Source organism: Mesoplodon bidens (assembly GCF_964165515.1).
Source record: "Mesoplodon bidens genome assembly, chromosome: 1".
Taxonomy (NCBI): Eukaryota; Metazoa; Chordata; class Mammalia; order Artiodactyla; family Ziphiidae; genus Mesoplodon; species Mesoplodon bidens.
In genome coordinates, this window is record NC_138176.1 from 47,653,825 (window position 1) to 47,670,929 (window position 17,105).

General features: G+C 36.8%; 1 protein-coding gene across 5 annotated transcripts in view; it reads right to left on the reverse strand.

Moving 5' to 3' along the window:
- Positions 1–17,105, reverse strand: part of MARCHF8 (membrane associated ring-CH-type finger 8) — a 118,036-nt gene that overhangs the window by 53,508 nt on the left and 47,423 nt on the right. For 4 of the 5 annotated variants that reach the window (XM_081250159.1, XM_081250157.1, XM_081250161.1 and 1 more), the window contains exon 2: positions 16,192–16,371. The exons of the other annotated variant lie outside the window; for it this stretch is intronic. In XM_081250159.1, the coding sequence (XP_081106285.1) occupies positions 16,192–16,293 (102 nt within the window). In that variant the 5' untranslated portion in view covers positions 16,294–16,371. The remainder of the gene's footprint in view (positions 1–16,191; positions 16,372–17,105) is intronic. 5 annotated transcript variants of the gene reach the window in all.

Here is a 17,105-nt window from a genome sequence, read left to right on the forward strand (position 1 = left end):
TTCGCTAACAAGTTCTGCTTCAGCTGTCCAAATGTGCATTACTCTATGGCTAATGACCCATCCTAGCAACTAAGAACTGAGAATAGCTAAAAAATCAGCTTATTGTTAAATAAGTTACATTTTTTTAAAAGCCATTTTTGTCACTTGAAGCTTACTTTGCTTTGCTCTCAAAGGTTTCTCCCTTAAAAGCTCTTCACTGCGGAACGGCATTTTGGGGGATGGAAGAGGTGAAGTCACTTTCATCAATCTATATCTATAGTGTATCTGAGTTCATAGGCCAACATACCCTACTTGCGAAGCATCAGAAATACAGTTTGTATAAGACAAGAAAAGATAAACTAACCAGGCAGGTATACAGTGATTTGATTATTTATTAAAAGAATTCCCCAAACCAGTAATTCCAATTGTCCCTTTGATGGCCTGAGATTTTTATTTCCTAGGACAATGCTACAGAGTAAAATTAAGGGGTATGTCTTTCTTCTTCCAAGTAGAAGAGGAGATGCAGGTGGAAAACTCATAGGAGTAGTTTTAGGCTCAAGTATATGTGGAAAGAGAGGGTCTGAAAACAAATCCCCTTCAGCCCACCCATGCTGGTGTGCCCTTTGGAAAGTCTGCACATGCCTCCCAGCCTTGGACACACCAGTTTGAAGACTCTTCTTGAATATATCACAGAAGAAAGGTCAACAAGAGACAGAGTGAGCCACACATCTGAGAACACTTAAAGTACAGATATTTGACAGCATGAAAACCTAAACAAAGGAAATAAATCTCCTAAAATACAACACAGAGAAAACCTAATCTAGTCACAGGTTCCATTTTGAATATTCCGCCAATGTGATGGATGAGAAACATCAATGATCAGCAATAATCACAATTTAAAAACAGAACTCTTTATTTCAACAACTGGGCATAAATATCAACCAATGATTGCATAATCCTAAAGTATCATAAAAAATTTGGAATCAGATTTTAAAATAGCTGAATACCTACGAAGCATCTCATTAAATAATTCATCCACTGGCCTTTTAATTGTCTATCACTGTTTACTATTTATCATTGTTTACTGTAACCCTGGCTTTATCTCATTGTTTACTGCAACCCTGGCTTTATCTCATGTTAGAAAATGGCATATTCTTTTATTTCCCAAAATTTTTATTTTGAAAATTTAAAAATCTACAGAAAATTTGTAAGAACAGTATAATGAATACCCTATATCCTTCAACAAGATGCATCAACTGTTATAAAATTTGCCACATTTGCTTTCTTCCTCTCTTTCTCTGATACACACACACACATTTTTTTTTTCTTTTCCTTGTTATTTTTCTTTTTCTGGCTGAACCATTTGAAAGTAAGTTGCAGACATTACACGTTACCCCTACGTATTTCTGAATGCATGTTCTAAGAACAAGAACATTCTCCTATACAGCCACAGTGCCATTTTCACATCTAAGAAAATTAGCCATAATTCTATAATTATCATTTAATATATAGACAATATTCTGATTTCCCAGTTGTCTCAAAAAAGACAGTTTATAGCTGCCTATTTTTCCTAGCAGGTTCCATCAAGGTTTACATATTATATTTGGTTGTCATGCCTCTTTAGTTTCTTTAAAGTAGTCCCCCCACAATTTTTTTGTTTTTCATAATAAATAATTTTTTAAAGTAAGGGTATCAAAGTTCAAATTTTCTTCAAAAAACTCTCAGTATTACCTTGAACTTAATGGAATACTTTTTTCAAAGGCAGTTTCAAAGTTCACTTGATAAAAGATTCTAGTCTCATACCTGTGAGTTAGATTTGGGATGACAACTGCCATCAGTGGGTTGGTATGGGAGGGCCACTGAGACTCAGAAAAGAGAATGGTGACACTCACTGAGTGGCCACAAGAACCGTGCTGGTAAGCAGAGGCTCACACAGCTAATTTGAAAAGAAATTTGATATTTCTCTACAAATATCCTTTGCTCTCAGGGAACAGATATTGATGAACCTTAGGGAACAGTATGAATAACCTTTCACAATTTGGATGGTGACTCTGCTTATAAATGCTAATTACACAGCTAGTAATACACAAGCATTATACCTTAATCAGCCTAAGCCTAATTCAAAAACCAAAGCCCTGAGGCAAAAGATATTATTAGGACTTTCTTGTAACTGCAACCACTACTAGTTATTCACATATAACCTGATGCTGTGAATCTAAAAGTAGTCTTGGGCTTCCCTGGTGGTGCAGTGGTTGAGAGTCTGCCTGCCAATGCAGGGGACACAGGTTCGAGCCCTGGTCTGGGAAGATCCCACATGCCGCGGAGCAACAAAGCCCGTGAGCCACAACTACTGAGCCTGCGCGTCTGGAGCCTGTGCTCCGCAACAAGAGAGGCTGCGACAGTGAGAGGCCCGCGCACCGCGATGAAGAGTGGCCCTTGCTCGCTGCAACTAGAGAAAGCCCACGCACAGAAACGAAGACCCAACACAGCCAAAATTAAAAAAAAAAAATCAGATTTATATTAAAAAATAAATTAATTAAAAAAATAAAAATAGTCTCCTGATGTTTATTTATTTATTTTTAATTAATTTTTATTGGCGTATAGTTGCTTTACAATGTTGTGTTAGTTTCTACTGTACAGCAAAATGAATCAGCTATACATATACATATACATATATCCCCTCTTTTTTGGATTTCCTTCCCATTTAAGTCACCACAGTGCACTAAGTAGAATTCCCCATGCAGTACAGTATGTTCTCATTAGTTATCTATTTTATACATACTATCAGTAGTGTATGTGTGTCAATCCCAGTCTCCCAATTCCTCTCACCACCACTCCCCCCGACCCCAGCCCCCTGACCCCGTCTCCTGATGTTTAAAAAAGACAGGCTTCTGAAATGTGGTAAATTGAGTTCATAAGCAAACACAAAAAATGCACAAACACCTCACAAGGACAACTGAATGAAAGGGGTGCTCTTTTATCACCTATGCAAAAGTGACATGGAAGAAAGATATAACATATTCTGAAATACAGCAAGCACCAAAGGTACCTATCAGCACGGGGTGTCTGTGAGACAGTGACTCGACATGGTGGCTCTGCTTCCTCGGTGTCCTATTACACACCCTTACTTCTCCCCAGGCTATTCATTCCAACTGAAAATTTTACCTATTCCTAGGGCATCCTTTACTGTGTATATGTCACCAACTCTAAAATTTCTATCTCTAGCTTCGATAGATTTTCCTACAGAGATTCAAACACAACTGAATTTTGGATATTTGCAGCTGGACCCCACACAAGTACCTCATACTTGCACATCTGCCACCAAACTCACCATCTTTACCCTAAACTGCCACTTCACCTCTGTCAAAGTGAATGATGTCAACCTTTAGTCTAGGCCAGACCTCACCTACCCGACCACCACAATCCCTCAGCCACCAGCACTGTCGTTGTTCCTACTTCCTGCTCATCTTCTTTGAAATCTGCTCACTTCTCTCATCCCCAGTACCACCTCCTTAGTTCAGACCATCATCACCCAGCCTATTCCAATAGCTTTCTAAATGCCCTCACCAAACTGCACAGTCACCTAACTAAAACAGCTTCAACTGTGTAACTCCAGCTCTACACCTGCACTGACATCTCAGCGCCCTCAGCACCAATGTGGCCACTCCTGACTCACCTCGCTGCCCCCAGCGGCACATTTCAAGTTCCACCAGCATAGTGAGTTTTTCTCAGTACCTCAAACATGCCATGTGTTCTTCTCTTTCCTAGGAGTTTTGGCCTTGTATCTTTCTCTCTGCCCTGAACACTGTTCACCTCTATCTCCATCTAACTCTTACTTAAGGACTCACCTTTGACATCTTTTCTTCCAGAAAACCTTCCCTGTCACCACGAGACTGAATCAGGGGCACTTCTCTGGACTATGGCACTTAGCACACTGAACTGTGTACTGTCATCTTCTCCTCCAGCAGTGCCCAGAGCAGGAAGAGACAGGCTGAAGCATGGAGACCAGTATGTCGGCTGCTGCACCAGTAGAAATGGTGAGGTCCTGGACTACAGCTGCAGCATGGGGACTTACAGAAGCACACGGCTTGGGAGAGATTTAGGCAGCACAGAGGGTGTCTCTGTATTAATGCCACATTTATGCTCAATGCGTGACATGGCACCCACCATGTAATGGGTGATTAATACACACTTGTTTGAAGAATGAATAAATTAATGAAGACACAGGATTTAGACATAGGAAGCAAACAGAAGAACACCTGAAACGGGTTCAGTATAGACTTATTAAGTGCTTCAAGAATGTAGACACAAAGGGAGTGGAGCTGGGTGAGGTTCATTAAGAGGGACATGTGGCTTGAAAAGATAGTGGCTGGCTGAGTGGCATGCAAAGAGCAAGTGAGTTAAGAGCATGGATGTGGAGGCTGGTCTGAATACCAATTCCACCATGGGCCAACTGCCAACGAGGGAACCTTGGGCAACTCATCCCATTTTTCTGTGCCTCACCTATAAAAGGAGAGTGACAATGACAGTACCTACTTCATAGTGCTCATATGAGGATCAAATGAATTAATATTTGTAAAGCCCTGAGAAGAACAGTGCCTTGCACAGAATAAACATGATATAAGTATATGCTTTGTTAAATTAAACAAATCCTTAGCGGTAGCTTCACCTATTTAGATGCTGTAAAAATGGCCATATGTGAAGGGAATAATTAATTAGTGGACAACTGCACACCTCCACTTATTAGAGGGTGATGTATCAAGCATATTTACTGCAAACTATGAAGAATTTTCACATCTAGAGTTTTAGGTAATATTTACAACAGAATTGTTTTTATACATAAGCACACAATTCCTAGTACACTGGGGAAACTAAGGGAAAGAAACTTGAATTGTACGTTCACAGAGATAAATGAAAAATAAAAAATATAATGCAAACACAGGAAATTATGGAAAAAATTATGAAATAAAAACATGTAGACATTAAACTCTCTCAATGGCAGGTCTAGACTCGGCTGAGGAGAGCGTTAGTGAATAGAAACAGAACACTGAAGAAATCAACCCAGAGTGCAGTGCACAGAGACAGGACACACGGCAGAAGACACAGTGACCTTTATTCCCAGAAAGAGAATGAAGAGAATGGGGGAGAGGCAATATGTGAGGAAATAATGGGTGGAAAATTTTCAAAAGTGAAGAAAGGCCTGGGTCCTGAGATTCAAAAATTGAAAAAGCACACCTAAGTCCCAAGCAAAAATGAGATAAACAAAAGCAATATCTAGTCACATCATAGATCAAAGGAGTTCCTGTTACAATACACTGGGGAGGCTGCCATCAGAGCATTCACTGCATTCTGTGACACGGCTCTTTCCTGTCTCCCTGCTGGATTACAGGCTCCTTCAGGGCAGGATTCTTTCCAGTATGTAATACAGTGTTAATACCTGCTTGATGTATAAATGAGTGAAAGAATAAATGTGTGGAGTATATTTATATTCGTGTGAAAGAATTTTTAAGGAGGAAACAGAATAACACAGAAAAAATATACAGATTCAAGTGTCCACGGGCAGGGCATTTCTCTTTGGACCTGTTTCTCCATTTGTGTAAAATAAAGGAGTCATCTCCATGATGTCAAATATAAAAGTCACTAACAACTATTATAGGATGCTATGGCTATAATATTATTTTTTAAACCTCTGCATTTAAAAACCAATTTGGGTGGCTCTCTTATTTTCAACAGGCTTACTGAGAAAATCTGAAAAATTATCTGCCTCCCAGTTATTTAATTCATAGGACAGCTGTAAGAGAATAGTGGCAAAAAACCATAATCACTGAGTCCTGCCATGGTACCAAGACAAACATATTCATGTGCCATTTTCACTCGATTTATACACAACACACTGACGCCAACTGCCAGCGCTTCACTCCCATATATCCAAACTAGACTCCTCATTTGACTTATGTGATATGAACTCTTACCTAGCAAACTCTCCCCAAATCAACATCACAGAGGTCAGCTACAGTCAATATGCACATCCTTCCATTTTCATACCCTAAATAAGTAAACAGCAAATTGTTACCAGTCCAAGACTTATGTGAGAATTGGCTGGGAAAGGTAAGCTGCTAATATATAAAATAGCCAGAACCAATACTGCTGGCTTTTGACTAAGAATATTTAAAATGGCAGGACCTCAAAGTTGTATATAATTTTATCTACATTTAAGCTTCAAAATCTATGTGTGCACAAGAAAATGTAACAGTTCAAACTGACCAACTTGTATTTAATGTTTGATAAGAGCACACTCTTTTTTTATCATTAGAAAAACATCTAATCTTATTTCTTCATTCTCAAAGAAAACAAGCCTTACAAGGTAGAAAACAACCATTTAGAAAAGAATTGGTTCTTAAACTGCAAGCACACTGTAACTTCCTGTGGGTACTTGAGCAAACTAGAGTAGCTCCCAGCACTTTACAGTGACAGATTTGATTACCGGACAGGGAAAACATACTTGGAAGCAGGTTTGAAAAAACCACTCCAGGGACCAAGAAAAGGTAAACAGATGACAAAAGAAATGCTGATTTCTAGGTATGAGATTAATCTCATGGAGCTCTTGCAGGTAAAGCACACAGATGATTCAAGAAGCCATACAAATGACCGCATGGAGGGTGATGCCCAATCAAAGGCAATAATTTGCGACCGGTATATTTTAAAGATGTATATTCATCTCTTCATTTAAGCATACTTCCGGGAAGAAACTAGGCATGGTCTAAAAGAGAACAACCAGAATGTTGAGAGACTGAGCTTTGTAATACATGAAACAATGGATTTTTATGCCGCTGAATGTAAGACTGCCAGTTAATAGAAGAAAAAAAGTAGGGCTGTCAAAAAGAGAAAGCTACAGAGAGTTAGTTCTTATACTGGATCTCAAATCTCTGGTAACCCCAAAAAGTACAGACTGCCTTTGGAAGTGGTGGGTCAGTACCATGAGAGATGCCCTAAAGGGGCCAAGAACAAGCGAGCCATGATGACCCAGAGAAGTTCAAGCATTAAAATGGGGGTTAGGCTAGATGGCGCTGGAGATTCCGAGATGTTAAAACACAGATTGTTTCCTCCAGGTTTCTTATATTAGGTTTGTATGATTTAAAGGGGAATAATTTATCTAGTAGAGAAAAGAGAATAATTATTAAGAGGTAAAAGTATGGTGCTTATGCCTCAAAATACTGTTATCACTTGAACAATTGTGAAGCCATCTTTTAGATGTCAGGTAAAGATGAGTACAGTATTGGCTGCCAACATTCATATCTTTTCATAGCAAATGTAAGTGTGTTCAGATGATCATCATCCTGATGCTACACGGTAAAATCCCTTGTTGACCTCGGAAGCAAGATGGTGAGCCCAACAGGGCCGGAAACGGAACTGTTTATAAATACATGAAAGAAAATACCACTTTCATTTCCTATGGAGTATACTGTTTAAATGTAAGCTAATCACTGAATTACCTTTTTGTTTTTTATCCTTTTCGAGAGATACTGTGATGTGGACCAAATCTTTCAGTTTCCACACCAATTTCATTTTAAAGGGGTATAGGGCAGAAAGTTTAAAAATGTATTTCCTGGACAACCTTGCAATTTGGGTTCCAGACATAATTAGGTTGCGCTAATCCAATTAATCCATAATTAGGTGTGTACTCACACTCAAAGCCTTGATTTGGAGTTGGGACATAGGCAGAAAAGCAGAGGACAGAGCATCCACTTCGCTTGTTGAGATCACGGCACAAATGATGCGGTTCTAGAGCCAGCAGCTTCTTCCTAATTCAGCAAAGTCTGTAGCAGCAGTGGTAGCTTTCAAACCATGGTAAAGACAGTGACTTTTTTTTCACCAGAAGTATCAACAGTAACTTTCTGATCTGTCAGCTCCTGACCTCAACAGAGTAGTCCAGGAGTGCTGGGACTTAGCTGTTCCTGGAAACCCAGTGAAGGCCTACTCCTCCAGCCCTTCAAATACTTTGTAGGCATCTACTTCCCTGTATTAAACCTCTCTCCTTAAGCTAATTAAAAATCATGCCGTTGCTTACAGTGGACCTGGAGCCCTGTTAATAACAGGGTAAAATGGACACTGTTCTGAGATGGAAAGTAATTTACAAATACTATCAAATGAAACGTGTATTTCTAAACACCTATTTGATGGCCAGATACAAAACTGTCTTTTCGGCTTTTAAAAATACATGTTAATAATCCTACATAGTGCAGAGAAGCACATTTTCAAATAGGCCTAGGGATAAGAAAAGACATCAAATAATGGGGTAAGGGGACAGATGAACAAGAAAAACACGGACTTTATATTCAAGATACTACAACTATGCTAACTTTTTTTAAATTAAAAAAAAATACTACAGAGATACCCATCACTTGGTATCTTAAGTCAGTTTTATTTTAAAATAAATTTTTAGAAGTTCAATTTGGATCTTATGATCAAAAAGTTGAATAGAGACATGGAAGATATAAGAAAGGATCCAAACTGAAGTTGTAAAGATTAAAACTATACCATGTCTGAGATGAAAAACACGCTAAGTGGAGTTAACGACAGATCAGACACTGAAAAACAAAAGATTAATGAACTTAAAAACATAGCAATTAGAATTATTCAAAATAAAACACAGAAAGAAAAATAAATTAAAAACATAATATCAGAAAACTTCAAGCCAGTTAATGCGTGTAATAGAGTCCCCAAATAAGGGAGAGGACAGAAAAAATATCTGAAAAATATTTCAAATTCAATGAAAATTGTAAACCCACGGATCCCACAAAGCTCAACAAACCCCAGACGTAAGAAATGAAGAAAAAAAAAAGAAATAAAAAAAAGAAGCTGAAAGAAGTCATTACCAGCCAACTCACAACAGAAGAAACGTTAAAGGAAGTCCTTCACATGGAAGGAAAATGACAGATGGAAATACAGCTCTACTCAGAGATGAACACCAGAAACTGTAGTTACATTATATAAGTGTAAACAGATATTTTTCTCATTATTTTAATCTCCTTAAAAATAAAAGTGTTTAAAAATAACATCATATTCTAGGGTTTATAACATATATATAATAAAACGTATGACAACGGTAGCATCAAAACTGGGGTGTAGGCGGGAAGAAATGAAAGTAAGGTTCTTATAGTATTTTTGAAGTAGTAAAGTATCACTTGAAGGCAGACTGTGACAAGTTAAAGATATATAATATAAACCCTAAAAAATAAAATAAATAAAATTTTAAAACACTGAAATAAAGTTTCAGCTTATAAACCAACAAAGAAGAAAATTAAATCTTAAAAAACACTCAATGTTTTAAAGAGCAGAAAAGGGACGAAAAGGAAAAAAAAGAACAGATAGGATGAACAGAAAATAAACAGGAAGACTTAACCTAACCATATCCATAATCTCATTAGATATAAATGGTCTAAACATCCAGATAAAGAGAGAGATTGTCAGACTGGATAAAAACACTCAACCGTATATGTTGCTTACATGAAAAGCACTTTAAATAAAGACACAAATAGGTTAAAAGTAGAAAGATGGAAAAGGTGATACCATACTAATACTAATCAAAAGAAAGCTGTAGTGCCTGTATTATCACATTATTGACCAGAGGTGTATTAATACGTCTTTTGTTACCCGAAGGTTATTGATGGGAGATGAATCAATATCACTTAACATAACAAATCGTGGGCTGCAGGCGTTAGTTTATGCAAAAATCCCCCAGTAGCTAATGAGTTATTATCAAAGTAGAATTCAGAGCAAAGAATATCATTACCAGGGATAAAGATAATTATTTCTTAATAATAAGGGGGTTAATTTATCAAGACCAAACAATCCTAAATGTTTATGCACCTAATAACAGAGTATCAACTACATGTAGCAAAACTGGTATAACTCCAAGGAGAAACAGACAAATCCACAATTATAGTCAGCAATTTAATTACCACTCTTTCTAGTAACAGAACAACTAGACTGTGAGGGTTTAGCAGACTTGAAAACCATTATCAATCAACTTGATGCGATTGACATTTACAGAACACTCCATCCAACAACAGCGGAATACACATTCTTCTAAAGTGTACACAGAACATTTACCAAAAGAGACCATATTCTGGACCATGAAACAAGTCTTGGTAAATTTAAAAGGATTTAAGTTATTCAAAATATGTTTTCAGACCAAAATGGAATTAAATTAGAAATAAATAAAAGTAAGATCTCTGGAAAGTCCAGAAATTTTGGAAATTAAATAACACACTTAAAAATAACCCATGGATCTAAGAAGAAATGAAAAGGGAGATTAGAAAGTATTTTGAACTGAATGAATATGAAACTCAACACAGCAGAATTTGTGGAATGCCATGAAAGCAGAACTTGGGAAATTTATAATCACTAAATCCTGTGATAGAAAATAAGAAAGATAAATAAATAACCTTGACTTCTACCTTAAAAAGCTAGAAAAAGAGGAGCAAATTAAACTCAAAGGAAGCAGAGGAAAGGAAATATCAGAGCAGAAATGAAACAAACAGAAAACAGAATGACAATAGAGAAAATCTATGAAACCAAAATAATTCTTTGAGAAGATCAATAAAATTGATAAACCTCTGGCTACATCAGGAAAAAAAAATAGTGAAGACACAAGTTACCAGTATCAAAACTGAACAAAACTCTCAGCAAACTTGAAACAGAAGGGAACTTCCTCAACATGCTGAAGAGTATCTACAAAACACATATAGCTAATATCATACTTAGTGTAGAAAGAATGAATGCTTTCCCCCTAAGGTCACAAACACAAGGATGTGTGCTCTCACCACTTCTATTCAGTATAGTACTGGAGGTTTTCACTAGAGCAAGAAAGAGGGAGGGAGGCATCCAAATAGAAAAAGGCAGCGTAAAACTATCTTCATTTACAGATGACATGACTGCCTATGCAGAAAATTCAATGGACTCTACAAAAAAGCTACTAGTGACTTTGGCAAAATTGCAAGATACAAGATCAATACATAAAAATCAATTTTATTTCTCTGTACTAGCAATAAACAAGAGGAAATTAAAATTTAAAAACAATATCATTTACAACAGCATCAAAAATAAAAAGTACTTAGGGATAAATCAGACAAAAGGTGTGTAAAATCTATAAAACACTGCTGAGAGAAATTAAATAAGACTTAAAGAGGAGACATACCTTGTTCATGGGTCAAGATTCAATATTGTTAAAATATCAGTTCTCCCCCAAATTGAACTACAGATTCAACATTCTGAACAAAAATCCCAGTAGACATTTTTGTACAGAAATTGACAATCTGATTCTTAAATTCATGTGGACATGCAAAAAACCTAAAATAGGCAAAACAAGTTTGCCAAAGTCTGATTTTCAAGACTCATTATAAAGCTAGAATGTACATGACAGTGGGGTATTAATGTAAAGATGGGCAAGTCGATCAATGGAACAGAAGACAGACCCCAAAAATAAGCACACACCTATATGAGCAACAGATTTAAGGTAATGCAGTAAAGATAATCTATTTAACAAATGTTACTGGCACAACTGGATATTCATATAACAAAAAATGACGCTGGATATGCATTTCACACAATCTATAAAAATTAATTCAAAATAGATCATAGATGTTCATGTAAAACCAAGATTATAAAACTTCTAGGAAAAAAACATAGAAGATATTATTTGCAACCTTGGGTTAGGCCAAGATTTCTTAACAGAATGCCAAAAGTACAATGCATACAAGAAAAAAATGGATAAATTTGACTTCAAAATTAAAAACTTTTCATCTTTAAAAGACACCAGCAGAAGCATGAAAGACAATCCAAACCTTCGGAGTAAACACTTGTAAAGCATATATCTGATAAAGGACTTGTGCCTAGACTATACAGGGAATGCTCAAAACTCAACAATAATAAGACAAATTGGTATTTTTTTTTTAAATGGACAAAAGATTTGAACAGACGGTCCAACACAGAAAAAAGACATATAGACGATAAATAAGCACATGAAAAGATGCTCAATGTCATTACTCATGAGGGAAATGCAAATTAAAACCACAATGAGATACTAGAATAACCTATTAGATGGCTAAAATTAAAAAGACTGCCCATACCAAGGGTTGGTGGAGATACAGAAGAATTGGAACTCTCAAACTCCTGGTAGGAATGTAAAACAGTATCAATTTGGAAAACAGTTTGGCAGTTTCTGTCTTAAAAAGCTGAACATATGGTCCCACTCCTAGGTATTTACCCAAGGGAAAGGAAATATATGTCCATAAAAGGGCTTGTTGTTGTGTGAACACAGCAACCTTGTCTGTAACAGCCCCAAACTGTAAACAATCCAAATGTCCATCAACAGGAGAATGGATAAACAAATTGTGTAGGTCCATACAATGGGTACTACTCATCAAGAAAAGGAACAAGCTATTGATACACACAACGTGGATGAATTGTAAAAGAACTAAGCTATGAAAACAGCTAGACAAAAAAGAGTACATAATATATGTACATCCATCTTTATAAAACTCTAGAAAATGCAAACCAATCTATAGTGAAAGAAAACAGAGCAATGATTCCCTGAGGAAAGGGTTGGAAAGGGGTGGGAGGGAGGGATTACAAGGGACATGAGGAAACTTTTGGGAGTGATGGATATGTTCACAATCTTGATTGTGGAGATAGTTTCATGTGTATATATATATTTCACAACTTATCAAACTGTATACTTTACATATGTATTGTTTACTGTATGTCAATTATTCCTTAATAAAGCTATTTAAAAACAAACTAAAACATAAAAAAAAATCTTGAAAAATGTAAAGAGATGTATCAAATCAGAAAACAGAATAACTCCAGATAAGAAATTAATCAAAATGCAATCAGATAGCAACAGATCAATTAAGAACCTTTTTGGACAGAGAAAGAAGCAAAAATCAACAGTGTTGAGTCACCAAAATAGGGCAATTTGGAAAAGGTCAATTCCAAAGGACCACAGTACAGAACTAACGGTAATGAATCTGAGAATACACAAGAGCCAAGAGAATATGGAAATTTAACCTCTAGCAGCAATCCCTGAGAGAATCAGAGTTTAGAGTTCATGATTAAAGGTAGAAGAAAAGGTTTCAGAATTGAAAGAAGATTTAAAGGCTCAAAAATCCCCCACAAAAACCAAAGAAAGCCATCAAAAACAGCAAGACTTAACCAAATAACTCCTCACACTATAAGAAGTATTCTGCAAAAAGCTATAAAAAATATGTTTCTTTTGAAAGAATGCAAACAACCACAACATCAGGTTTCTAAATGCAGACCAGAGTGTAATGGCAATGGAGCAATACTTATAAAATGCTAAGAAAAAAATATTCAAGAAACATTTACCCAGTTCATAAGTAACAGCAGAAGAAATCCTTTTATGGATTGCAAAACATTCCTCTCGCCTCCACAGTAGTCCCCATATCATTAAAACTGAACTCATTCATTTATTCATCAAGTGTACTGACTACTGTGTAAAAGTCACTAACTCTTAGAATTGTAGATACAGGCTCAGGCAATGGGTGCTACAGAGAGAATCTCACATCTGATAAACATAGGTAAAACTGTGTCCACGTTAACAGGTAACTGTTATTTGATTCTGTGTGAACTGCGATGTTCCTCTCTTCTCACAAGATGCAGAAGGAATAAAATTGTTATTGATGTAATGGACTGTCTCAGGTTGTCAGCTTTCAGGTTCTGAGAACAGTGGATGATGGGATGGAAGGAAGGGGTGCCTTTGCATAGCTTCTCTTTCCCTCCTCTCCTCCTCTCCCAAGCACAAGAGGATCAGAAATTGTACCAAAGGATTTTGTTTTGAACTCACTGCACCTGGGAAACTGGATAAAGGAAAAAAGGCTTCACTGGACAAAAATTTACCTTCCAAACCCATCCTGATACCACATTTCAGACTCTAGAAACCTACAACAATTATTTTTCAGAGGTTGTGCCAGCTGCTGCCAAAGTTCTTCTGGGGCTCTTCAAGCTCCTGTCTCAGTGGCTCTTCCACTACCTGCCACCTCACCTTGGCACAATGATTCCCAGAACTGTCACACTTGCCATCATGTATTCAAACTATTCCCCATATGAAGGTTGGGCAGGATGGTTCTTCTTCCCAATACCAATCAAAATCCCAATTCCATGAAATAGCTAGTTAATGCTACTTATTTAAACCTTAAAAATGGCATCAAATAGATCATATCATTCAATAAGTATTTACTGAATACCCACCTACAACAAACCTGTAAAAAAATGTTGCTAAAATGTTGGACATCTTCCTTTATCTATTCCAAACAAATATGTATAGCTTCCTCATATATATACCAAGAAATTCCCGCCATCTGATACCCAAACTCGACACTACAATGAATAAGGAACTAACAGCCTCAACTTAATACAGGCAAGCACCCCAGACCAAGGAAATGTTCTACTTAGCGGTATTTAAAAATCCATTTGGGCTCAGAAGGATTATAAGAAAAGACTATTAATTTAACTGAACCTTAAATGAAGACTAACAAATGAAAATTGATAGAACATGGGAAAGATATTTAGGGATATTTTCCCATCCCCACCATGTTGAAAAAAAACTAAAATACTGAAAATATGACATTCTGAAACCATCTACCCCACCACTACCCCTAGTCAGACAATGCTGGCCACACTTCTAAGAGCTCAGAAAATGGAAAGGGTGCAGGCTGACAACACAAGCAATGAAAAAAAAACCCACAAAATAAGAATACAGAGACCTTTTCAATTTACCTGGCACCTTTTCATTTTCTATAGTCCATGTACTTTAAGAAATACGATAGATTCTTTCTTTATTCTATACGTAATAATGGAAAGAATGGTGTCCCATCACCTATAATGATGCAACTTCACACAAGACATCAATTCTTGATTTAACAAGGATTCTTTAGAGTCTTGGGCAAAGATTAAGTTTAACTATAAAATAGGAATGCTCTAAGAACTAAGAAGCAAATGTTTGTAAAGCACACTGTAAAGGCAAGAAGACAGCAGGGGTCATCTCTGATTCCTCCCTGTCCCTCCCCACATTCAATCATCAAGCCCACTGGATTAATAATGTAAATCTCTATCCCCACTACGCTTATCCTAGACAAAGTCACCATCAACTTTTCCCTAGGCCAGATATCAGCAAACTACAGCCTACAGGTGAAATCTGACTTGTCTCCTGTTTTTGTAAATAAAGTTTTATTGGAACACAGTCATGTCCATTCATTTATATATTGTCTTTGACCATTTTCATGCTACAATGGCAGAGTTGAAGAGATGTGACTGTCTGACCCACAATGTCTAAAATATTCATTATCTGGCCTTTTACAGAAAAAGTTTGTCAAACCTGGCCTAAGTAGGCTATTAAATAATTCTCTGACTGGTCTCCCTGCCACCCATTCAATTCATCCTCCAAACTGTAGGCTGGATGAAAGATTTAAAAACACAAATCTGATCATTCATTCTTTTGCAAAAGTAATTGAAACTCTTTAAGGTAACTCCTATAACTTTTCCAACCTCCTAGTTTGCCACTACCCATTCAACCTTTATATTCCAGTTATTCTATTTTAGTATCTTCAAATCCACCTTGCTCTAACCTTTGGGCTTTCAGTATGCCCCAGGAACACTCTTTCTCCTAGCTAACTCCAGGTTTGGGGTCTCCATGTAAATGTCATTTTTTCAAGGAAGCCATTCCTGGTGCCTTGGGCTGGGATTAGGTGGTCCTGAACTTCCTCCACCACTGACCTTATTAGATTCTAACGCATATTTAATTGTCAGGCCCAATCAAAAGCCATATGAGAGCAGAGGTAGACTCTGATGTTAACTATGACACCCTTGCAGCAGGCATATGTTTTTGCTCAAATAAATTCATCTTTTGCATCATATTCTGAGAATCCAAAGAACTTTTTCTCAGTGATTTAGCAGAAATATTTAACCAATGAAGATAAATAAGTCATGATATAATCATGGCAGAATAAGTTGATTGCAAAATCTGAAAACCTAGAAACCTACAAAAAGACAGCTTCTTCTGAGCAAAACTGTTCACACCATGTGCTTTTAAAGTTTATTATTAGAGAAAACTTGATCGTCAGAGCTTATTCTAGACTGTATTTAATGAAAAGAACAAAAATAATGAAACTAAGAAGGGTATTTCCCCAATACCTGCTCTTCCCTCTCCTTTTCTTTGGTTTTACTTCTGTAGACCCTAGCAGAGGTGGCATCCTGGGATGGAATGGCAGAGATCTGATGCAGTGGCATGCTCATCCCAGCCTCCTGTGTGGTCTTCCTCTTTACGGAAGAAAGTCTCCAGTGGTAGAGTCATTTTGGGCCATGGACTTCAAGCTGAGAGAGAGAAAGGAAGACAAGACGTAACTGAGCTACAACACTTTTAAAATTTCCAACAGTGAGATTAGCATTTTATATTTATATTCATATTTAGTTAAATAAGTTACAATGTCTAACATAAATACTTCGTCTTCAGAAATGATAGAAGATGAATGCCTATGGTGGAAACTGTAACATTTTTCTCATGTAATAAGATGGGAGCACCTGAAAGAGGCTGGTGTAACAGGTACATGTATAATCAGATATTAATTTTCCAATGGCTACTTCGGTTTTAAACATAGCAGTGTCATCCTTTATTTTAAGAATATTTTTGAAGTTACACATTTTTTTTTGAACAAGCATTCATCCTGATATAAGCAGTGATCCTTCCTTAAGATCACTGCCCTTGAGTCCATATAATGGTAATATTAAAAGTTAAAGAAGTCTGAAATAAGTTTAAGATATCTATGATCCATGCTTAACCTTCTAAAAGTCTAGACTTTCTAGACCAGTTTGTTGGCAAACTTTTCCCGTAAAGAGCCAGAATATTTTATACATTGTGGGCCATATTTGTTACAACTACTCAATTTTGCCAACGTAACAAGAAAGTAGGCACAATGAGTTTGTAAACGAATAAGAATGGTTATGTTCCAATAAAACTTTACTTACAGAAATAGGTGACAGACTAGATTTGGCCCATGGGCCTGGAGTTTCCTAACCCTGCTCTAAGAATATTGCAAGGAAGATGAGGG